Source organism: Sorghum bicolor, chromosome 5 (genome assembly GCF_000003195.3).
Source record: "Sorghum bicolor cultivar BTx623 chromosome 5, Sorghum_bicolor_NCBIv3, whole genome shotgun sequence".
NCBI classification, from domain to species: domain Eukaryota; kingdom Viridiplantae; phylum Streptophyta; class Magnoliopsida; order Poales; family Poaceae; genus Sorghum; species Sorghum bicolor.
Window position 1 is genome coordinate 63480396 of NC_012874.2, and position 23304 is coordinate 63503699.

The 23304-nt window shown below is 43.1% G+C and overlaps 1 protein-coding gene across 2 annotated transcripts; it reads right to left on the bottom strand.

Moving 5' to 3' along the window:
• On the bottom strand, window positions 18223-23004 carry LOC8071949. 2 transcript variants are annotated; one of them, XM_002450948.2, is made up of 2 exons: window positions 22546-23004; window positions 18223-20173 (listed from the first exon to the last, which is right to left on the bottom strand). In XM_002450948.2, exons 1-2 carry the CDS (start codon window positions 22927-22929, stop codon window positions 18344-18346), a joined length of 2214 nt encoding a protein of 737 aa, XP_002450993.1. In that variant the 5' UTR covers window positions 22930-23004; the 3' UTR covers window positions 18223-18343. The 2 variants fall into 2 exon arrangements, with proteins under 2 accessions (XP_002450993.1, XP_021316658.1); XM_021460983.1 differs by having other exon boundaries at window positions 22697-22778.

Sequence of the window (23304 nt, forward strand, 5' to 3'; positions counted from 1 at the left end):
GGTTCTTGGCAATGGATGGTTATGTGCACACAAGGCAGTAATCTATGCTACCCAGTGGAAAATATTCTTAACTGCACCATCAGGGAAAAGAATTGAGTATCAAGGTGGTCCACTCCTACCTGAGGAGGCATATCCATGCCGAGATATCATGTCTTCGAGTTGTATAAGTTGAAAAGTTGGTAGTCAAGATGGACAGTGAGCAATTACGAATAATAGACATCTTATGGAAGTTTTGTTCACAAGTTGTAATCCCGAAACATAAGTGCTTGCATCTGGGATACAAGTTGTCAAGTTGAAATAATGATCAAGATCTTTTCCTGTTTCTCTTTTGGAATCTGTGTCTCTTTCGAATCTCGAGGACGAGATTCATTTTAAGGGGGGTAGATTTGTAACACCCAAAAATCTACAACTTTTGAAATAGGAGGAAAATGATTTAATTTTGTATTTTGTGCTCATGAAAATATAGGAAAAATAATATTCAATTAAAATTAATCATAGAGTGTAGCAACATTTTGTGCACTCATGCTTATGCATTTTGATTTATTGTGCTGAGTGGTTTTACTAAAGTTTAAAAGTATTTCAAAGTGATTTTTAAAATGGATTTGAAAATGGATTTAGAATAAAGGAAAAGAAAAAAAGAGAAAACCTCCCCATCTCTCTGTTTCGGCCTGAAAGGCCCAGCAGTCCGCGCCCCGGCCCACTTCCTCCCACTCGGCCCAGCAGCGCGCGCCTCCCCCTCTCTTCTCTGGCTGACAGATCGGCCCCGCGCGTCAGCCAGCCGGGTCCAACTTCTCCCTTTTCCCTCTCTCGCTGCCACCTTGGGCCCACCTGTCACCCTTCTCCTTCCTCCCAACCGTGACCGAGCCGGCCTCGATCTTCCACATTAGGAAATCCCGATTCCTTCGGGATTTGATCGCCCCAACTCTTCTAAAGCCCTGCGGTTTCCTCTCTACTCCGTTTTTCCTTTTCCAAGCCACGGAAGGAGCCCTAGCCGACGCCGTAAGCCTCAGTCAGATCTCACCGGGAGCTAAGCTCGCCGCCGCCGTGTTCCGAGTGTTCGGCCGAAATTGTTTTGCTGCCGAGCTCCGAAATTGGGTAACGAAGTCAACCAGCTTTCCCCCGTGTTTCCTAATGCTCTCCTGGATGTTCACGGTCTCGCCGAAACTTGCAGGAGCTTCCTGTCCGCCGAATCACGACGCCGGCCGTCCCCGAGCCTTGCGCGCCCCTCGTTTCCCCCTAGGTGAGTTTCCCTTGTTTCCCTCTTGCTCCCCATGTTCTCAGATTCGTGTTTGGTGCTCTATATCGCCGATTCGTTAACTCCGGCGAGGTGCCCCAATGGCGCCACCGCGCTGGTGCTCTGCTCCGGTGAGCCGGTCGGCCGGAATGCGCCCGGATCCCTCTTAGCCGTTCAAACCACGATCTACGGCTCAGATTAGAAGATACCCCTTCGGGGGGTATTTTTGTTAAAGAGTCCCTGCTCTGTTTAAGAATAAACCCGCAGTCCAAAGTGGATTTCAGAAATACGCTTTCTCTTTTAGAAAACGGAAACCAACCAGATTGACTCCGAAAATACGTTTTCAGTATTTACAGTTTTGCCATCGAGATTGTTTTAACCATAAAATACTCGTTTTAATTCCGTTTTGATCCATTCAAATTGCGTTGGATTCGTAATAATGAGCTCTACATGTTAGTAAAATTATTTACTCAGTTTGGAACTTTTAAATTTCGTGACTTTAATTAATTAATTACTTTTCTATTTAAAATCTTAGAAAATCCATATCTTTTCCGTTTCAACTCCGATTTTCGTGATCTTTACGTCTGTGAGATCGTAGCGATGCGTAGACTCGTTTTACAAACTTTTCATACTGTTTTCATATGATTGGTGTACTGTTCTAATTGTAGCCTTGTTTGTTTCATGTATGTTTTCTTCGACTGTTTGTGTGATCGATGATCGTGATTAGACGGTGAATAATCTGTGGTTGTCAAGAGTGCTACAACAAGCAAGATCAGTATTTGGACATTTAGCAAGATCAGCAGGGGCAATTGGATCAAGGCAAGTATAGCATTTGGATTTTATTTCTGTGACCATGATCCTGTGACTAGATTAATGTTAAGTAATATACAATAAATATGGCTTTTTAGCAACTTGATGATTTGTCTGTACGTGATCACCCGGGATAACAGTGCAACCATGAGGGCTATAATGGCTCTGGCTTTAGTTAAGTATGAGTAACTTTTCTAGCTCGTTAGCGGTTACCCGTTGTGGCGCAATTGGGGAATAGCAGACCGTGGATTCCTGCAGGTGAATCACACGGACTGACTAATGAAACCAAGCGGCCCTAACTTGTTAGACGAACCTTTGAAAGACTTCATAGTGATCCCTGCCGACCTCCCTAGGAAGGGGGTTAAGAGACTAGCTACCTCGGGCGAAAGGGTAAATCATGACTCATGGGTAAAGATGTGCAACCTCTGCAGAGGGTTAAAAACTAGTATACTAGCCGAGCTCACGGTCAGGAGCGGCCTTGGGGACATCTACATTAAGGGTGATGATTCTTGTGTGTTAAATATGCTCATTGTTTATTGTTTAATGCTTTACATTATTTATGTCACATTGATCATGAGATTGTGGGAGCTATACAATCTAGTTGCTATACTTGTGGAGTTCGACATGGACTCACTCTTGCTATTCCCCCAAACCTCAGGAGAAGTTTAGGCTTGTGATCAACCAGTCAGTTGGATCCTGTAGAGTGGAGTTAATACCCGAAGTTTGGAGTTGTCTGTCCGCTGTTTGCTAATAAAGGTTATCTCTTTTATACTAAGTACGTTATATATTTATGCATTGTCTTTTGATATTACCCCTTATTTGTAGCTATATGTGAGATTTGACTTCTAAAACTCACATATGGTGCATATCTGGTTTTGTCCTTAAAATCGGGTATTACATCTGATTGTAACTCATTTTTGCTACTTGTCACTGCTGAAGCCAACTAGTTTCATCAAGTTTCAACTGATCTTAGCTGCTGTTTCTGAAAGACTGCATTTGAATTCTTCTAACAACTAATTGCAATTATTTGCTACTGCTTGTATTCTGATTGCAACTTGTTTGGATCCTTGTATGAGTTATCTTCTTCCAATGAAACTCCTTTATCCAAACTGATGCTGCTCATTTTTAATAAATCTTTCATGACCAACTTGAGAGCCAACAGAATCTTGTTGTTACACTGCAATCCAATTCCAAACTGCTAGTTTTCAGATTCTGTCATCCTCAGAGAAAAATTCATATCTCTCAGACTACTAGCCCACTATGCATGAAATTTGGTAGAGGTCTTCATCTATGAGTCCTTTACCTAGTGTATAAATTTCAGCTCATTTGGATCCCATTTGATCAGTCAATGTATTTTTCTACCAAAACTGCTGTGGTCTGAATCTGCAATGCTGAAGCTGACAGAATTCAACTTAAAACTGATTTTCTTATTAACCAATCTTCATGCAAACTGTACAGCAACAAGTATTAGATATGTGTCTCATGCTCACAAAGTTTTAGGTCAATTCATCAGTGTTTAGACTTCCAAATCCATGCTTGAAGGCAGCCAATTCAGATTTTCAAATTTCTGGACAGATTTGATATTTCACAATTCTTCTTTGCTTCTTGTCCAATCTTGAGGTGGATTTGTTGAGAATACTCACAAGATGCAATTTCCATTCAGTCCTCTTATCAGTACTTGTCATCTTGTGAATTCTTCTAATATAGCTCATCCAATTCAACCTCGAACTTGATTTCATTCAAATTCAGATTTTTGATCAATATGACCTTTAGCAGCAACATCTTACTTTAGGTGAAGAGTAACCATAAAGCTTGTGAATTCTTCAATTAAGACAATCAAAACCTCTTATTGATTTCCTATGCAAGCTCAACACAAGAGGCATTAGAAACACAAGCACTAGTTTCTCACTTAGTAACCCTTTTATATGTGGATGGCAAGTGGGTCACTAAATAGAGAAACCTCACAATATGGACTAAATCTCCCTTGATGTCTCATGCACACTCTTTGAGTGGAAATAAAAGTGTGAATGTGCATGGTTGGTCAATTAAGTCCAAAGGGCAGATTTAAGCCATATTATGGTGAGTGGCTAAAGTAGATGAATCAATTCCAAATTAGCTACAGAGAATTCATCACATGGTTTTGGAATGATGATCTTCATATAATAGCACACTTCATTTGAGAAACACATTCTCATTTAGTGAGACTACATAAATCACTTAGAGAAATGGTTAGTCTCACAACTCTAGTCATAGAGTAAATTCCCTTTTGATAAGTGCTCTAAGCATTTGAATTTCTCATATAACACTTTTATTCATTCAAGAACTTGGGATTTTCACTCTATGTCTAGGTCATGGCAACAATAGTGTAATCAAATTGAAATATGCCAAGTGATACTTACAAACCATTGCAGCATGTAGATGCCCTTAAGATGAAAATGAGAATTTTGGCAATCTACCATATGACTAGATTCCATCAAGTAGAGAGTTCTTGAATAGTGAATAATAAGTGCCTCTACTTGAGCTTTCTTGAAATTCTTCGTTTGAGGTCCACAGAGGAAACTCCTTAAAGTCATCTATGTTGCTTGGTGTGGATGATCTATTCAATTCCAATCATACTTTTTTTTCATGACCAGCAACCAATGAATATCTCCAAGTGTTTCATTTATCCTAAGTCATTACACAAGACACAAAGGAGTTTAGTTTTAAAATAATTGCACTTGAGATATTGTTGTTACTGTTGGGTATTCTTAACATCATTACCAAAAGTAGACTAAGTTCTCTAAATCTAGTAACGGTGCCAAAAATGCCAAACCTATCCCTTACACCACTTAAGCCAAGTTGTCATCCCCAGCATGATATAAGAGACGCGATATTGAAATATGCAATTGCTCTTCTAAATAAATAATGAATGGGATCTGCAAGCGCACAGATTAATACCGATGTATCATTTTAACCGGGAAGTATTCCAGGTATCGTTATTTATATTTTTACCACTGGGAAGGGATTAGCAATCATCACTATTGATTACAGAATAGGATATGAGATTGAGCATCTATCATTGCATGTATAATTGAGAACATTTATCTAACTCTTCATACAGGGATAAGTGTCACATAAAAGATATATGAAATAATAATAGTGACAAGGATAACTAATCTGATCTAGCCACATAATAAATATGATAAGCACCTCAATTAGATACTCTAGAAAGTCATTAGCATGGTATTAGAACGAACTACAAGAATATTCCCTAAGTTATTCTTAACTATATAGTCTAGCATATCATAGTTAGTGCAAGCATACTTAGCAATCATTGCGAGACAAGACTACGCCCATGCATAGTGATATGAGCAAGGAATATGAGAAACATAGCAATCACTCCCCTGTAATAATGTTGTTCTGCCAGCCCAATACACGAGAGGGGGACTATATAAGAATCAATGAAGCTGTCACTATCACGAACCACCCCACGATCTGGCATATTGGGTACAATCGCAGATAAATACGGTATAAGCACCACGCCTACACAATATCTATTATTTACCCATGGATCCGATGGATAAACGCTATACTATCCTAAGCATGTATATAGATCCAATCTAACTAAGCCAAGTACATAACTATGATAAACTAAGAACAATATAATCTTGAATATAAGCAAGTAGAGCAAAGTCATAAGCAATATATTGAAGTAGAACAAAGTCATATTCATAATATTGAAGAACAAAGATAATTAGAAAGCAATTAGAAGCACAATTAGAGAATTACCAAGAATCCTCCTGACAGATCCGGAAACCAATCGAAGATTGACTCCTTCTAGTTCTAATCCTATGTAGCTATGCTAATCTAGATATCTAATTGATGTGGTGGCTCTAATCTTGATCAGAGGCTTCTTCTCCCTTGATGGAACAATGAATTAGAGTTGAGAGGCTCTCTCCTCCAGGGGCCAGGGGGTCTGGTTTTATAGTCCCTTCAAGTGAATATGGGCCATTGGATCAAACCGACATAGATTGTATGGTTTAGATTCATCCTTTAGGTCGGTAGAGATCTCCCGCAAAGCAGAGTCCTGATTGGACTTGGGGGTAGGGCGGGCGCCCTGTCTCTGGCCCCGTTTCGCCTCCGCTTCGGTCTCGTGGCTTCTGGAGTCTTCTAGATGTAAGATAATTGCGCAGCACGTTAATATCTTTACGTAATCCCGACATATGGGCCTTTCTTCCTTATTTTCTGATAACCCCCTGCAGAATTAGACAAACACCAAAACTCGTGGAATTCTGTCAGATAAAACCCTAAGTCTAGATCTTGATTTCATTTGGATCCTTTTCTTTATTTATTTGATAATTAAATTTGATACTTAAGGACCGTCAACAAACTCCCCCAAGCTTACCTCTTGCTCGTCCCTGAGCAAGGATAGACTCAGCTATGGATCATAAGTAATTGCAATATCTTTTAAAAATTTGACGGTACACATGCTTTTAAATAAGATCTCATCTCTGAGTTAGAGTAAACTGTCAAGACTTAAAACTTACTTACTTTACCTTCACCATGGGACTTGTAACTGTCACTTCTGTCTTGAGTGGTTAAAAGATAGAACAGTCTAGCCAAGTGCCATGTCTCTTATTCTTGATCAGCTATAGCTCTGGGGTTTTTTCAGATTTTTCAAATAAAACTCAGAGATTCCTTGTATGACTCTCTCAGGTCTCTCTTTTGTGGTATTTTTGGATCCTTACCAAGGCAGTGATGGTATATGCCTTCTCTCAAGATATGTAGTATTTGTGGTATGAGGCATAATGATATTGCCTTCTCTCTCACCCTACTCTAATAAGGCTTTAATATCTAGAGCTCATAGGTGGGAGATAAAGTATACATACTTACAAGACATTTATTGCATAGTCAAACCATGGATCCAAAGAAACAAATCAATAAGCCAAATCAAGATGTGCATGTGTGGCGAATGAATGGTGTATGGCGATAACGGTGATAACAATGGTGGAAACAATGATGGTGGAAGTCTAATTCTACTTTGCTTTTTGAGGGGATACATACCTTCCTTGCTTTTGAAACTTTATGAGGAGAATGAGATGCTCTATCTTTTTCTTGTCTCTCAGGTGGGTATATTGTACCCCTAATTCTACTGTCGGACACTTGTCCATTTTTACCTCTCGTCTCACTCTTTCTTTTCTTTCGAGGTTCCGAGCACTTGCTCCTTTTTATTTCCTCGTATATTTTTTTTCATTTTTTTCAGAGCATTCATCTCTTGAGATAATATAGCAAGTGGTAGTAACAAGATAACTTGAGCATTTATTTCACAAGGGAAAAACAGAAATATTTTTGGTTATTCTCTCCCGGATTAGGAGTAGAATATTTTTGGGTGATTCTGGAGATGGAATGGGTGGATATATGTGGATGGTACTTCCGGAGTAGAAGTAGCATATATGAGTGAACGTGCAAGTGAAATCTTGATTTAACCACATGACAAGCTTCTAAGGGTCAACACAGCTTGACCACACTCAATGCTCATAAGCAGTAAATAATAAATGTATGGCTCAAAGTCTAGCAAGCATGCATATATGGCTGTGGTAGGAATTTAAACTCTCATCATACAGGAACTCATCATGCAACATTTTAAAGATTTTCAAAGATAAAATTCTCCAGAATTCTAGCATCTATAGGAACAGATAAACAGCAGCTCAACCTTCCCATATCGTATCCGTTAACAACTTAGACTTCAGATCAAGTTTTCATCCCACAAGTTTAGGTCTAGAGCAAGCTTTAAATTATCACAGTTATATCTAAACTTGAGAGAGAACTTAAAATTTGCAAATTAGGCAGAGCAACTATTTATCATATCCATGCTTAAGTTTTATTTAGATACAGATTAGCATAGCCACTTTATTTATTTATTAAACACACTAAGCAAAAGACATATATAAATAAGCACAAACTCTTTATTTGGTTTTCCATAGTTATGTATATTTATATTCTAAAATAATATAAGTATAAAGATAGATAGATAGAAAGAAATACTTATCGAGATAAATGGGGGTGCTCTCCCCCAAGCTGAATTTTGACGTAATTTCTCTTGACGTAGCTAGCAGGTGGCAGAGGTGTATTTGAAAGTCAGCAGCATTCTGACAGCGATTAGAATGTCCTCCGTCTGCTAGTCTTCCTTGATTCCTAAATTCTGTGGAACTCAAATAGACAACAAAGCTTGTGGAACTGATTAAGTGTTAGCATAAATATCTAGCCTTTATCATGTTGAGACTCCTTAATAATTATTACTCCCTGTTTTTATATTTTCATTTTATAAAGCAGAAAAATATTTATTTTATTTTTATGCCACCATAGTGAATGTACTTATGGGTTTTATGCCACTCGTATACTCACATGGGGCTTACTGTTTTTCACATTTTTATTTTCTTTTTAGAATAGCACGAACATGATTAACTTAGTAAACTAGTTGGAATAATTGAAAGGGAAAGGATAACTACCAAGTTTACCTCTTGGCAAGGCGTTCGGTGTTTTTAAATCCTCCGAACGGGACTCTCCAATTTCTTAATCGTCCTGAGGTTCGTTGGGTGGCGAAGTCGGTACTTCCGGCAGCGCCTCCTCTTCTTGTATAGTTATCTTCATTTTCCATACCTGACTCGGTGCTTCAATCTCCTCTGGATAATTCTGTTTAAACTCAACGTCTTCTGATCTTACAACTTCTCCTTCATAGTCTGCCCATCCGTCCTTGATGATCTGTCTCCTCTGGTTGCGGTTGCGTCTCTTTCTGACCTGCTTAGATTCTTCAACGATATAGTTAGGGTCAGTAAAGTAATGGTGTACCTTCTCTGAGGGGAAGTGCATATGGACTTCTCCGGTTCCAATGTAGATAATTGCTTTAACGGTGCTGAGGAACGGTCTTCCAAGGATGATGGGTGGATCATACTCGTCTTCTCCCATGTCAATAACTTGAAAGTCTGTGTAGACAAAGTGACCGTCTATTTTGACTGGGACATCAGATACTATTCCTTTAACTTCTCGAAATGTCTGATCTGCCATCTGGAGCTGAATGTATGTTGGTCTTAGGGGCATGGTTCCGAATAAGAGCCGATAGGTGACTGCGGCCATTATGTTGACGCCCGATCCGGTGTCACAAAATGTCTTGTAGAAGTTGTATCCATTTATGGAGCAGTAAATGCTTGGCATTCCTGGGTCGTCCTTCTTGGTCAAACACGGTGACTTAAGTTGGTGATCTTGGCCTCCATGAACTACAGTGACCATCTTAGCAGACTCGGTCCACACTTGCTTGTTCCGGTTCCTCCTGTTGGTCCTTTTCCTTGACTCACGTCTGGATTGATCTTGAATTTGTGTAGTCTTGTTCTTGAAGAAAAATGTCTCCTTCTTCCCTTTGACGTAGAAACTGATCTTGGCAGCACTAGTGTAGATGATAGCTCCCGTGGTGTTCAAGAATGGCCCCCCTAAGATGATAGGTGCTCTCTCATCATTTCCGGTCTCTACCACTACGAAGTCTGCTGGGGCATACAAGGTACCAACTCGGACACAAAGGTTCTTCAATATTCTTTTTGGAAAAGTTATCATCTGATCTGCAAACTGCAAACACATGGTTGTCTCTAATAAAGGATATGTAAAGAATTTTTCATAGAGTACCCTGGGTATAATGTTGACACTAGAGCCAAAGTCGCAGAGTGCTTCTGGAACGTCCACCATGCCGATGGAGATCGGGATGACGGGGCATCCTGGATCGTCTCTCTTGACCGGCAGAAGGTCAGTAGAGAATTCATTGACGGGGTCACTCCAATTACCTGCATCAAACATGTCTACAAGATTTGCAGATTCTAATCCTTCCGGTTGTGATGGTATACCGGGGTTAGTAGTAGGAACAGCAGCAGCTATTTGATTTAACTGAGATTCAATCATTTTATTAAAGCTAATTTGATTCTTGATGGCAGTAGAAAAATTATCCATTCTATTATTTATATTTTCTAGCATTTTATCATTAGATGCCAATTTCTTAGATAGGTTATCCATTAGCTTTCCTTGATTAGACACTAACTCTCTCAAAGGTGGAAAATTACTATTGTTGTTGTAAGAATTGTTACCTTGATAATTACCTGAGTAGTTAGGCCTCTGTTGATTCCAACCTTGATTTTGTTGAGGACGGTTGTAGTAGTAGTTGTTGATGTAGTTCACATCCTCAAGCATCTCAGGGCAGTGGTTGCCTGAGTGTCCAGTGTCTCCACACTCCTCACAAGTCATGTGAGAGTCGTAGATGTGCATAACTTCTTTCTTGTCTCCAGCTCTATCATCGAGCTTCTTCATGAGCAGGTCTAGCTTTGCAGACAGCATGTCTACCTCCTTTAGCTGATGCATATCTCCACCTCTCTTGCGTGTCTGGGTCCTCTCTTCATTCCAGCTTTGATTGGACGCCATCTTCTCCACAAGAGCTGTGGCTTGTGGTATAGTAAGTGATAAGAATGCTCCTCCAGCTGCAGCATCCATGGTCTCTCGGGCACTGTTGCTGAGCCCATGATAGAATGTCTGCATCAATAGCCAACTCTCCATTCCATGATGGGGACATTCTAGGATGTAGTCTTGAAAGCGCTCCCATGCTTCTGGAACAGATTCATCATTTTGTTGCTGAAAACTTGTAATCTTCCCACGGAGAGCATTGGTCTTGCCCATGGGAAAGAACTTTGCCAGGAAGTTTGTTGAGCAGAGTGCCCACGTAGTATTCTTCTCCTTTGTAGCGTAGAACCACTGCTTCGCTCTTCCTAACAGTGAGAATGGGAAGAGGCGAAGTAGTATAGCGTCTTTGGAAACTCCTGCTATGGTGAATGTGTTGCAAATCTCTAGGAAGTGTTGTAAATGAGCACTAGCATCTTCGTGTGCCTTCCCACAGAACTGGTTGGATTGCACCATGTTGATAAGTCCAGGCTTGAGCTCAAAGTTGCCATCGATCTCTGCAGCAGGTCCAGTGCGGATGTTGTCCGTAGTGGGAGCTGAGAACTCGCGGATCGATTTGTTCGCCATGGCCTCGAACTCTGAAGACAAGTTCCGGTGATCTTCTTGATTGGATGAAACTTCTTGCTGAAGTGTTGATGATCTCTTCTTGAGCTTTGCTCTCGTCTTCTTGAATAATGCTTCGGGATTGTCAACAAAATTTCCTGGAAGATGTCTTCTATTCGTACATTCCCCTGCATAAGATGAAATAGAAAAATATCGGGGTAAAACTGTATGAGAGAATAGATAAGCTCAATCATATTAGTGATGCGAATGATAACTCAAAATCTTTTATTCCATTCCTGATTGGTAATCAACCTTCCCCGACAACGGCGCCAAAAATGCTTGTTGGGTATTCTTAACATCATTACCAAAAGTAGACTAAGTTCTCTAAATCTAGTAACGGTGCCAAAAATGCCAAACCTATCCCTTACACCACTTAAGCCAAGTTTTCATCCCCAGCATGATATAAGAGACGCGGTATTGAAATATGCAATTGCTCTTCTAAATAAATAATGAATGGGATCTGCAAGCGCACAGATTAATACCGATGTATCATTTTAACCGGGAAGTATTCCAGGTATCGTTATTTATATTTTTACCACTGGGAAGGGATTAGCAATCATCACTATTGATTACAGAATAGGATATGAGATTGAGCATCTATCATTGCATGTATAATTGAGAACATTTATCTAACTCTTCATACAGGGATAAGTGTCACATAAAAGATATATGAAATAATAATAGTGACAAGGATAACTAATCTGATCTAGCCACATAATAAATATGATAAGCACCTCAATTAGATACTCTAGAAAGTCATTAGCATGGTATTAGAACGAACTACAAGAATATTCCCTAAGTTATTCTTAACTATATAGTCTAGCATATCATAGTTAGTGCAAGCATACTTAGCAATCATTGCGAGACAAGACTACGCCCATGCATAGTGATATTAGCAAGGAATATGAGAAACATAGCAATCACTCCCCTGTAATAATGTTGTTCTGCCAGCCCAATACACGAGAGGGGGACTATATAAGAATCAATGAAGCTGTCACTATCACGAACCACCCCACGATCTGGCATATTGGGTACAATCGCAGATAAATACGGTATAAGCGCCACGCCTACACAATATCTATCATTTACCCATGGATCCGATGGATAAACGCTATACGATCCTAAGCATGTATATAGATCCAATCTAACTAAGCCAAGTACATAACTATGATAAACTAAGAACAATATAATCTTGAATATAAGCAAGTAGAGCAAAGTCATAAGCAATATATTGAAGTAGAACAAAGTCATATTCATAATATTGAAGAACAAAGATAATTAGAAAGCAATTAGAAGCACAATTAGAGAATTACCAAGAATCCTCCTGACAGATCCGGAAACCAATCGAAGATTGACTCCTTCTAGTTCTAATCCTATGTAGCTATGCTAATCTAGATATCTAATTGATGTGGTGGCTCTAATCTTGATCAGAGGCTTCTTCTCCCTTGATGGAACAATGAATTAGGGTTGAGAGGCTCTCTCCTCCAGGGGCCAGGGGGTCTGGTTTTATAGTCCCTTCAAGTGAATATGGGCCATTGGATCAAACCGACATAGATTGTATGGTTTAGGTCGGTGGAGATCTCCCGCAAAGCAGAGTCCTGATTGGACTTGGGGGCAGGGCGGGCGCCCAGTAGGACAGGGCGGGCGCCCTGTCTCTGGCCCTGTTTCGCCTCCGCTTCGGTCTCGTGGCTTCTGGAGTCTTCTAGATGTAAGATAATTGCGCAGCACGTTAATATCTTTACGTAATCCCGACATGTGGGCCTTTCTTCCTTATTTCCTGATAACCCCCTGCAGAATTAGACAAACACCAAAACTCGTGGAATTCTGTCAGATAAAACCTAAGTCTAGATCTTGATTTCATTTGGATCCTTTTCTTTATTTATTTGATAATTAAATTTGATACTTAAGGACCGTCAACAGTTACCACCCTTCTTGAGATATAATGGATGAGGTGGTCTCTTCATCTTCACTTTGCTTATCATCATGTTGTAGGCTTCATCCATGTCTGCCGCTATCTACATAGGGGCGGCACTACCGCTCTAAGGGGCGGCACTGCCGCATCAGAGGTGTCAGCGGAATTGGTGTAGCAGCAACTTGAGGATAGCCTTATCTATGCAACTTGGACTTCTTTGGTCTCATTCACCAGTGGTCATTTTTCTGATTTCCTCATAAGGTGATTCCTCATTACCTACAACATAAATAAGATCTTGCTCTACTAGAGAGCCATTAAAAGCATCATATGACAAATGATTCATTTAAGCTTAAGGTACTCTAGCCACTGTCTATAATTCACAAATACACACATACTTGTGAACTATTAGAGACTACACAAATCAAATCTCTAGCTAGCAAGGATTAGGTACTAGTTACCAAGGTGAATATGAAGTTTGAAATAATTCCATTAATTTATCTTTGGGTCAACCATATAAGAAGAAACAATATGAATTGGTTGATAGCTTGAGTGAATATTTTCAGTTAACTTGCTCAAGCACCCCGAAGCATCATATCACCTTCAAGTACCTACAACACTCATCAAGCACAATTTGGTACCCAAACTATGTTGGGTCCGTCATGGTTAGTCACAAGAGACTTAGGCACCCAAATGGCCTTTGTGCTAGCACTTGGTGAACCAATCACCTTTCTAGCACAAGTGTCATTTTTGGGCCTCCTAAGCATATTTGAATCAATTGATGAGCTGGAGTGTTACCCATGGGACAATCCATGCTTAGGTGTCCCTTTCCTCTACAAGTGTAGCATAGGCAGCTCTTGTTCTTGTTAGCCTTCTTTTCTTTCATTTTGCTTGCTACCTTGCTAAAGAGCCTCTTTGTTGACGATGACAAACCTTTACTTTTCTTGCTGGGACTTGAGTCAATTTCATGTCCCTTCTCTTTGCATTCATAACACTTCCTCTTGCTTCTTCTTGTCTTGTTCTCGTATATGTTCAGAGAATGAAACACTAAGCCCTCATGAAAGGACCTTGATGTCGCCGAGGAGGCCTAGAGGGGGGGGTGAATGGGCCTGCAAAAATTCTGCTCAAACAAAAACTAAAACTCAGGGCGGCACTGCCTCCCTTTGAGGGCGGCACTGCCTTCCTACAACCGTGAGTCCAACGGAGCCCAAACTTGGTGAAGATGTACTTGATATATCCAGTGACAAATCTGTAAAGTTTCAACTCAAAAATCTATCAGATTAGAGGGCGGCACTGCCGCCCTTGTGCAGGGAACTTAGCACAATTCAAAATGTAACCAAGGAAATTAAGATCAGATAAATTTCTTAGCTTCCTGCAAGCATGTTAGTCACTGAATAACAGATATAAGTAGCAACACGAGTACCACCAAGTAGATCAGCCACAAACCCTGCAAACACCTCAACAACAATAGCAATACAAGAATGTAAATCAGCACACGATATTTATCCCGTAGTTCGGCGTCGCCACAAAGGCTAGCCTAAGTCCACGTTGTTGAGGTGCCCACACAAGGACCGGCTTGCCACCAATGGCTTGCCCTTCCCTCGTTCTCCAAACAAGAGTGTTACCTCTTGAAGGAGGGGTGATTTCACTAGCTGCAAGAGATGATTACAAACTGTTCCCGCTGCTCACCACAAGCACAGGAGCTCGCTGGGCGACGCCTAGCCGTCTAGGAGGCTTCACCTCCAAGAGTAACAAATGCACAACGAAGATTGACGAAGCTCAGCAAGTGCTCAAGGTTATGATTGCTCTAATCTGCTCTCTAACACTTAATCACACAGCCCCAACACTTAATTATGCACTAAGCACAATACTCTCACAAAGAGAGGGTTGGGGAGAGGCTTTTGAAAGGTTGGGAAGGTCTGGAGCATCAGTAGCACGACCAGAAGCAGTGGGATAGGTATATATACTCATCCCACTCAAACTAGCCGTTAGGATTCGAAAACTAGCCGTTGTAACTGTACAGGGCGGCACTGCCGCCCTTGTAAAAATAGCACAGGTCACCTTACGGAAAAAGCCATAACTTTTTACTCCGAACTCCGTTTGTAGTGATCTTGGACTTTTTAGAAAGCTTGTTTCAAGGGCTATCCAACCCTGCAGAGAACAAGCTCCAAGATCAACTTGTGCAGGTGCAGTGCTAAGTGTTTTCTCTCATGTTAGCACTTGGGTTCAGTTAGTTTGAGCACTTGAGACTTGTATATCATTCGTATTGCATCCCCCTTGATAGTACGGCATACCTATACTCAAGAACAAAAGAATATAACCAATTTAACCACTTGAGTCTTCAATGTCTTCATATGCCATTTCTTCTCAATATTACTCCATAAAGGGTTGCAATCAACTTTGTCTCCTTTTCTTGAGCAAACACACCTTGAGCATGTGACTTGACCCATTTCAACACATATGAGTTCACCTCCATGGCTTCAAGTCACTTCTACTAAAGATTTGATCCTCAACACAATATGACTCCTCATAGCTTGATTAGTTCCTCGACTCAATGCAAGTACTCTCTTCTTCACCTTAGCCATGGTACCTCGGTCCTTAAGCCGTCGCTTAGCCCTTCACCTCCGCTTAGTCCCTCGAAGCCCTTTCCTTGCTATGTTCACCTTATCAAGACATACTCAAGTCATATCATATTAAGCATCCATTGAATAACCATTTCTTTAATATTGTGATCCTTGCTTGAATATCTTCTAGATATAAATATTGAGATCAATCAAGCTTCAGATTGACTCACATAGAGACATATATGGATCAACATCAATATGGTCAAGACAATTCACAGTTCCTTATATCCTCTTTATTTTGGCTTGACACTCAATACTTACTTCAATCTTTATCTTCATACTTCTAGCTTGATCAAACCTAGTTCACTATCAAGCTCTTCTTGTTCATGAAAAGCAAGCCATTGTAGAGACCAATCCAAGAACATCAACTCATGTCTCTTTTGCCATTTGTCAAATATGCTTGCTTTCTCATGATGTTATGATATCCCACAGCATATAAGCCATTCCATAGATTTTATTTGCATTGTTGTCTTTTGCTTGACCTAGATTGTTTCCATAATCCTCTAATACAACAATACACAATTTGGCCTTCATTTCAACACTATGTGGCATATCATCAAGTTTGCCTGCTTGTTGAGCTTTGAACATACTTGTTAATACACAATCCACAAGTATGTGCAATAGACTCAATATCCTGTTCAACACTTAGCAAACTTATTAGACCTTTAATCATGTTGTCATTCAATTCACCAAAACCCACAAAGGCCTAGATGCACTTTCACCTCATTCTCTCCCTCATCCGGCCCGCACACGCCCCATGTGAGTCGCGAGCGTCAGTCTCCGCCCAGACCCTTTATCCTCCCCCCTTGACCGCTACCTCTCCCACTCCCTCTCCCTCCTTAGCTCTCTCGCCCTCTCTCTGAGGTGGCTATGAGCTCCAGTGACTGGCTCCACATGCCCCAGCGACGGGTTGGCGAGGTCCGACGGTGCGCCTTCCCTACCTCCTACACCGCCACGGCGACAGCTCTTCTCTCCCTTGGAGCAAGGAGCACGGCGGCAACCTCATCTGCCTCCACCTTGGCGAGCTCGTCTGCCTCCACCTCGGCGAGCGTCACCTCCACCGGGGCTTCAGCGAGGTGGGTCTAGTGGAGGGTAAGGCCGATGACGCGGGCAAGGTGGATCTGGTGGAGGCTGGCAGCGTCGGCCATTCCTCTCTCTCTCTCTCACGAAGCAAGAAGGCATGGTGGCGAGCTCCTCCACCTCCACATCAGTGGGCGACACCTCCACAGTGGCGAGGAGGTCGGATCTGGTGTCCAGGAGGGTGGATCTAGGTGCGGCGGTGAGGGGAGGAGCAGTGGTGAGCACGGTTTGCTCCCGGCAGCGGCAGTGGCGGTGCACAGGGTGGCAGATCCAGGCCTAAATAGGTTTGGATATGGGTTTTTTTTTATTTTTTATTTTTATTAACCAAGGCAGGCATCAAACCGCCTCGGTAAATCATTGATTTACCATGACCTTAGATCCGAGGTGGTTGTGATGCCTGCCTCGGAAAATTGCTTTTGCCCGCCTCAAAAAAATTTTATGTAGTAGCGAGTTTTAGAAAGACTGATGAAAATACTCTTAGAGAAAGTCAAATAGACTCTTTATATTGTTCCTAAGTTATAGAAAAAGTGATTTTTGAAAAAGAAAACATTCAACAGTCTCTTTAAATGGATCTTCAAATATAAGCATATCCTCTATTCTGGATTTTGCTTTAGGTAAAGACGGAGAACGAGTATGATTCTCTAGAGTGTGCATATAGAATATAGGAAAGCTTTTGGAGGATAAAAAAATACAGAAAATGATTTTTACTTAAATGACTCTTCAAATAATGATTTAGATAGTAAAATTTAGAAAGGCTCTCGGAAATGCTCTTAGAGAAATACTTTTTAGAGAGCGTCGAAATCTAAGATTTTGGATCTAAATTTCAGAGTCTCTACTCTGAATTGTAACATATATAGTAGAACGACACTACAAAATTCGTTAAAGAAAATATTTTCGTACATGGTTCACGGGCTGAGTGGGGATACTTGGTGCCTCGAGGCCTGGTCGAGGGCACCCGTGCAAGGCCTATTGAGTGCCAGTGCCAGTGCTGGGCTGCTGGCCGCGAAATAAAGATCAAAACCTCTTCCCTTGTATTTAGTGAAAACTAGACCTTCAAATAGCCTCCAAATAGCCTTCTATGGAAGATGGCTGCGAGAAACACCTTTGCTCGAGGAGAAAGGAGTATTTATAACAGAGATTTCACTGGCGGTTGACTTAACTGAACTGCTAGTGTAAATGCCTGATTTCCACTTGCGATTTAGTTAAGTCGACACGCCAGTGTAGATCAATTTCTACAGGCGGTTTACTTAATTGAACCGCTTCCACTAGCGGTTTCGTTAAGTGAACCTTATGTAGAAAGTGGTTTACACAGACGGTTTATTGGTCGGGTCGGTCATTTTCTTTACACTGACGCGTGATAACAGAAACGTCTATACAAATTAGATACAACTGCTGCCGTTGAGCTTTTTTGTACTAGTAAAATCGAGCCTTCCACTGTCTCCACATTCATTTTGGCAAGGAAAAAAAAGGGCTCCTTCGAGCAGTACTATTAATATTCTGTGCTAACAACCTTGATTGATGTGAACATTATTAATTTGCATGTGCTTATATTGATATATGTGTACGTCCTTGAAATTGGTTTGAAATTATATTGTTGTAAGAAATGGTAGTGTATCAAACATTGTGGCCACTGATGGACGACCGTGCTGGCGTGGGGCCGTCGTACAGCTCCGTCCTCTGCATCTTCTCCGCCAAGGTCTCCATCCCCATGTACAAGAGCAGGAGCCAGACGTAGGACAGGTACTCCCCGCCGGTTCCCAAGCTCTTCGCGTGCAGGTAGCCCTTGCACCGGCTGGCCGAGAAGCAGAGCATCTCCACCCACACGCCCTGCATCACCGTCCACATCTTCTCCTCGTTGCCCTTGTGCGAATCCATGAGCTCCTCGGCGACACTCCAAGCCTGTCGAACGACACTACCGCCGCCGCCGCCGCCGCCGCCGTCGCCGTCCCTCTTGAGCAGCTGGATGACCTTGTGCGCGAGGCCCCTCTTCCCCCGGCCCCTCGGCGTTCTCGGAGGAGGATCCTTCTCGAGCATGTCCGCGATCTCGCCGCACGCGTCTCGGAACAGGTTTCGCCGGGCACCGGGCATCAGCATCTCCGGCTTCACGAAGAGGAGGTACGCCATGTAGTTGGACATCTCCCTGCAGCGGCGAGCGGCGGCGCTGGAAGGTGACGGGTCCTCCCGGAGTATGTGGAAGCAGAAGTCGGTGGCGAGGTGCCACACCAGGACGCTCTCGTCGAACGGCGGCCTCGACACGCTCATGATCAATACCATGGATGGTACGCTGCGCCCGACGCCGACGCCGGCGACCTCCCTGCTGAGCGTCCACTGGCCCCTGTAGTCGTTGAACGCCCGGAACGAGTCGGCGCCGGCTATGTGACCCTCCGTCCAAGCTCCGGCGACATGGCCGTGGACGAGGCCGGTGATGATCGCCGCGCCGCCCTTGCATGGCTTCATGGTCCAGAGCTGGTCGACCAGGTCCCTGCAGCCCAGGAACGCCGCCACCTTCATGAGCCAGGGGTGCTTCCTGCTGCAGCGGGCGACGTACCCCATGAGGTTGTACTGCGCCACCTGCTCCGGCCATGTCCGGTGCCCGGTGCACAGTCGCTGTATCCTGCCAGACGTGTGGTGGATCACGGTGGGCAAGACGTACTCCATCACGACAGCAGACCATAGCAGGGCATACGTGATGGTGACGTCAATCGGTTTGGACTTTTCAGTGTCGTCGCCGCCGCCGTAGTGGAACACGGCGATCGCCCCCAGCAGGACGGCCGCGGCCACCGTCCGTACGCCGCGAGCCGAGGTGAGCATCGTCAAGCGGTTCTCGGCGGCGTTGCTGGTGAACACCAGGTGCGAGACGTCGTGCAGCTTGAGCGATTCCTTGGTGTAGAGCTGGTGGAACGTCGCGGAGAGGCTGGATTTCACCAGCCGATGAGCTCCGTCTGCCGGGAGGCGCACCACCAGGTGTTTCAGGCAGCTCAGCCGGCCGGAGTAGGGTGGCGCGAGGTCTACGCATAGGTTGTAGGGCTTCCAGATTTCCTCTACTTTACAAGTGTTGTCGTCGCCGTCGCCGCCGCCGTCGCCGCTGCCACCCCGGGCCTCGAAATGCTGCGTTGCAGCTGCAACGTACTCGTGAAGCGAATTGATCTCGGTCTCGGTCTCGGTCTCGCCCTTGCCTGCTTCTGCTTCTGAGCTGCCTGCTGGTGAAGAGTCCACAAGGCTGTTGACGCTGACTCTCTTGAGGTCCCAGGGCTTGCATACGCATTTGGTGATCCCACAGAAGAACAGCAGGAGTGCTGGCGTGAAGATTCTCTTGTAAGCCTCCATCTCTTCGTTGTGAGCCTTGATGGCCTTTATCTGGTCAATATTGGGTACTCCTACATGACTGGTAGTCACGTTGGAATTTGGCCACGACTTGACGAACACATAAATAGCGGCCGCCACCTGTCATATATAACACGCCACACAAGAGTGAGCATATATGTGGATGAACTCTTCTTAGTTATAGTGGGTAAAGAGCTTGTGTAGTCCATTAATTGATGAAATATTTCAACATTTAGTAAAAACTAGCAAAATATGCCCGTGCGTTGCAACAGGAGAAAAATAAAACTTTCAAACCTTAATGGGAAGGTACCATGGTAATGATATATTTCTATTTATAGTTTATCCTTTGTATAAAACTTGAAATATATAATTTATTTTACCATAACTATGATATCCATAATATTTTGTGACTTTTTAGGACCCATAAAATGTTTAATGATAGTCTGCAAGTTATTTGTTGACGTGTCAAGAATTAGTTTGTGCTATGAGAGAGACCTCTCTTGATTTTTTACATGGCAGTTATCATCTATGATTCCGGAAAATACATTTATTTAGATTGGATTAGACAACGTAGGTTGAATGCAAACATAGGAGATTGCTTTTGCTTTATCTAGATTTTTTACATGGCAGTCATCATCTATGATTCTAGAAAATATATTTATTTAGACTGGATTAGACAACGTAGGTTGAATGCAAACATAGGAGATTGCTTTTGCTTTATCTAGATAAATCGTATGTTGCTCCCATACCGCACAGGCTGTAGTAGTGCCGCGACGTCACCTGCCTTTCACGGAGTGCGCACTGCACAACTGCACGGAGGAGAATACTAAGAGCAAGGCTAGTGGATACGCCCGCTCGCCGGCTGCAGGAAGCTCTAGGTCACCCGAGCTGCCGAGTAATAATGACGGACCCTGACAATTTTTAATGCTTAACTGCGACGTGGAAGAACCGGAGTGGAAGAGCAACAGCCACAGTGCATTTCGCCCGCTTTTTGCCGCGTCTAGCGCGTCGCCCACTTTCTTCTCTCTCCTACTTTCTCTCTCTCCCACGTCAGATTTCGCCAGCTCTTCGCCACTTTTAATACTTACTCTAATGGGTGGAAGTCTGACACAAATACGCGACACGAGTCTCTTGCCAATCGAGAAGCCCAAGCAACGTGAATCCTCGGCTTTCGTGGAGCCGAGCGCAAGGTGGTCCGCGGCCCACAACGACTATGTTGTAGCTCCACCCGTGTATATACGGATTTCTACAGGAACACTGTAATAATTAGGTTAATAAATAGACCAGACTAAAAAAATCCAGACCAAAAAGAGGTTGAAATTTACCTCTTTAGTAGTAGATATACATATAAATATATTGATGAAAATAAGCTGTTGTTGATTTGATAGACCATGGGCCGGCACGACATGGAAAAAACACGTGCTTGATGGGTCAGCACGTCACGAAAACAAACCCATAGGCCATGCCTTGGGCTGAAGGCAAGACACAAAGCCCGTAGAGGCATAACATTTTTTTCCACGATGGCTCGTAATGGCCCGACAACCTACAGCATGACATGGCACGGCATCGGGCCATGCCGGCCCAGCACCAGGCCGTTGGACATATATACTTGTCATGATCTGTGTGCCCCTGACAGGAGACGCACAAAGCACTTGCTCAAAAAAAAAAAAAGAGACGCACAAAGCAAAACTACTGAGAGAGGTAGGCGTGAACGAGTGCACCTGGATGAGTTGGAGAGATATGGGCTTGGCCTAGTAGTGAGTAGGGGCTGGGGTCAGCCCAGGTAAGCATGGGATGGGACGGCTTGCTGGTATGGTATGCAAAAACTGGCTTAAGGCAGTGCTTGTCATCAGTGGAGCAAACTCAAGAAAAGCAGCCGGCATTTCTGCCTACTTGCCCAAACTGAATCTGCTCATGTTTTTCATGCTACAAAAAAGATGACTACTAGTACTACATTCTACTGTAAAGAGCTGAGGAGAGCTAGTAATGCAAAGCTAGCAGTACAACTTTTTGGGCCTTCTAGGTGCTATGCATGCATTTGTTTTTGAGGTATCCATTTTGTGAACCACCCACCCTACCAGTTATACAGTAGCTGGTTATAGCCTATCTATACCGAAACAAATATCCCAAAGCTTAAGCAAACATAAGCAAGCGTCTTAGGCCTTGTTTAGATCCAAAAACTTTTTGGATTTTGACACTGTAGCACTTTCGTTTTTATTTGACAAACATTATTCAATTATAGAGCAATTAGGCTTAAAAGATTCGTCTCGTGATTTACAGATAAACTGTGCAATTAGTTATCTTTTTCATCTATATTTAATATTCCATGCATGTGCCGCAAGATTCGATGTGATGTGGAATCTTGTAAAGTTTTGAGTTTTTTGGTGTATCTAAACAAGGCCTTAATCCTAAGAATGCCGCAGTCTTTATTTTCTATGCAGAAGTTTATAATTAGGACCTTTATTTGATCCGGGCATGCATCATGCACTGACCTGAGACACCGCTGTAAGGACATGGCGTCTCCACAGCTCGTTGTCTTCGATGTTATAGGCCGTTATGCTGTCCTGGCCGCCCAGGTGCACCAGCAGGATTGGCGCCCACAGCAGCTCCACGCCGCCGGTGCCGGTGCCGGTGTCGTCGCACCTGTGGGAGTTGAAGAGGGTGGCGAGGGCGTAGATGGCCACGGCGTCGCTGCCCAGGTACGCCAGCCAGATGGAGAGCCTCAGCAAACCTGGGATCCGTCGCTGACGAAAGGGCGCCAAGACGAAGAGGAACCACTGGATCACCAGGCTCGCCACGACGAGGATCCGCAGCTGGTTTTCTTGCCAGAAATCCAGGGCGTCCGCGAAACCCGCCGTATTCTTCTTCTCACCCATCTCTCAAGGCTAGCTAGCTGATGAACGGCGTGAAAATGGTTGGATTGGATAGGGAAGGGATAGATGTCCAAGCCCCCGTCCTGCCTGTTGCTCCAGTGTTAAATACTGGCTAGTACGTGCTATACTCCCTAGCTAGTTGCATGGCTACTTGCATTTGTTCTTTGCGCAACTTGCTTTTCTTGCTGACCCCACAGTTGACTAGCGTAGACTCCTATCATACGTTGGACCGGACTGAAAAACGCAATGACTTCATGCATGTCGGCAAAATTTCTACTACTACTTTGCACGTTTTGAATTTGTTATTATAACTCTGAGCCTTTTCAGCTAGAGACCGGACGGAAAGATAAAATCGCATCTTAGGGAGGGTAATTGTTG

Bases quoted from the DNA above. Each gene is read 5' to 3' on its own strand.
- LOC8071949 (XM_002450948.2), bottom strand. From the start codon at position 22,929: ATGGGTGAGAAGAAGAATACGGCGGGTTTCGCGGACGCCCTGGATTTC. The intron at 20,174-22,545 runs GTCAGTGCATGA...TATATATGACAG, and splicing joins TCCTTACAGCGGTGTCTCAG to GTGGCGGCCGCTATTTATGT.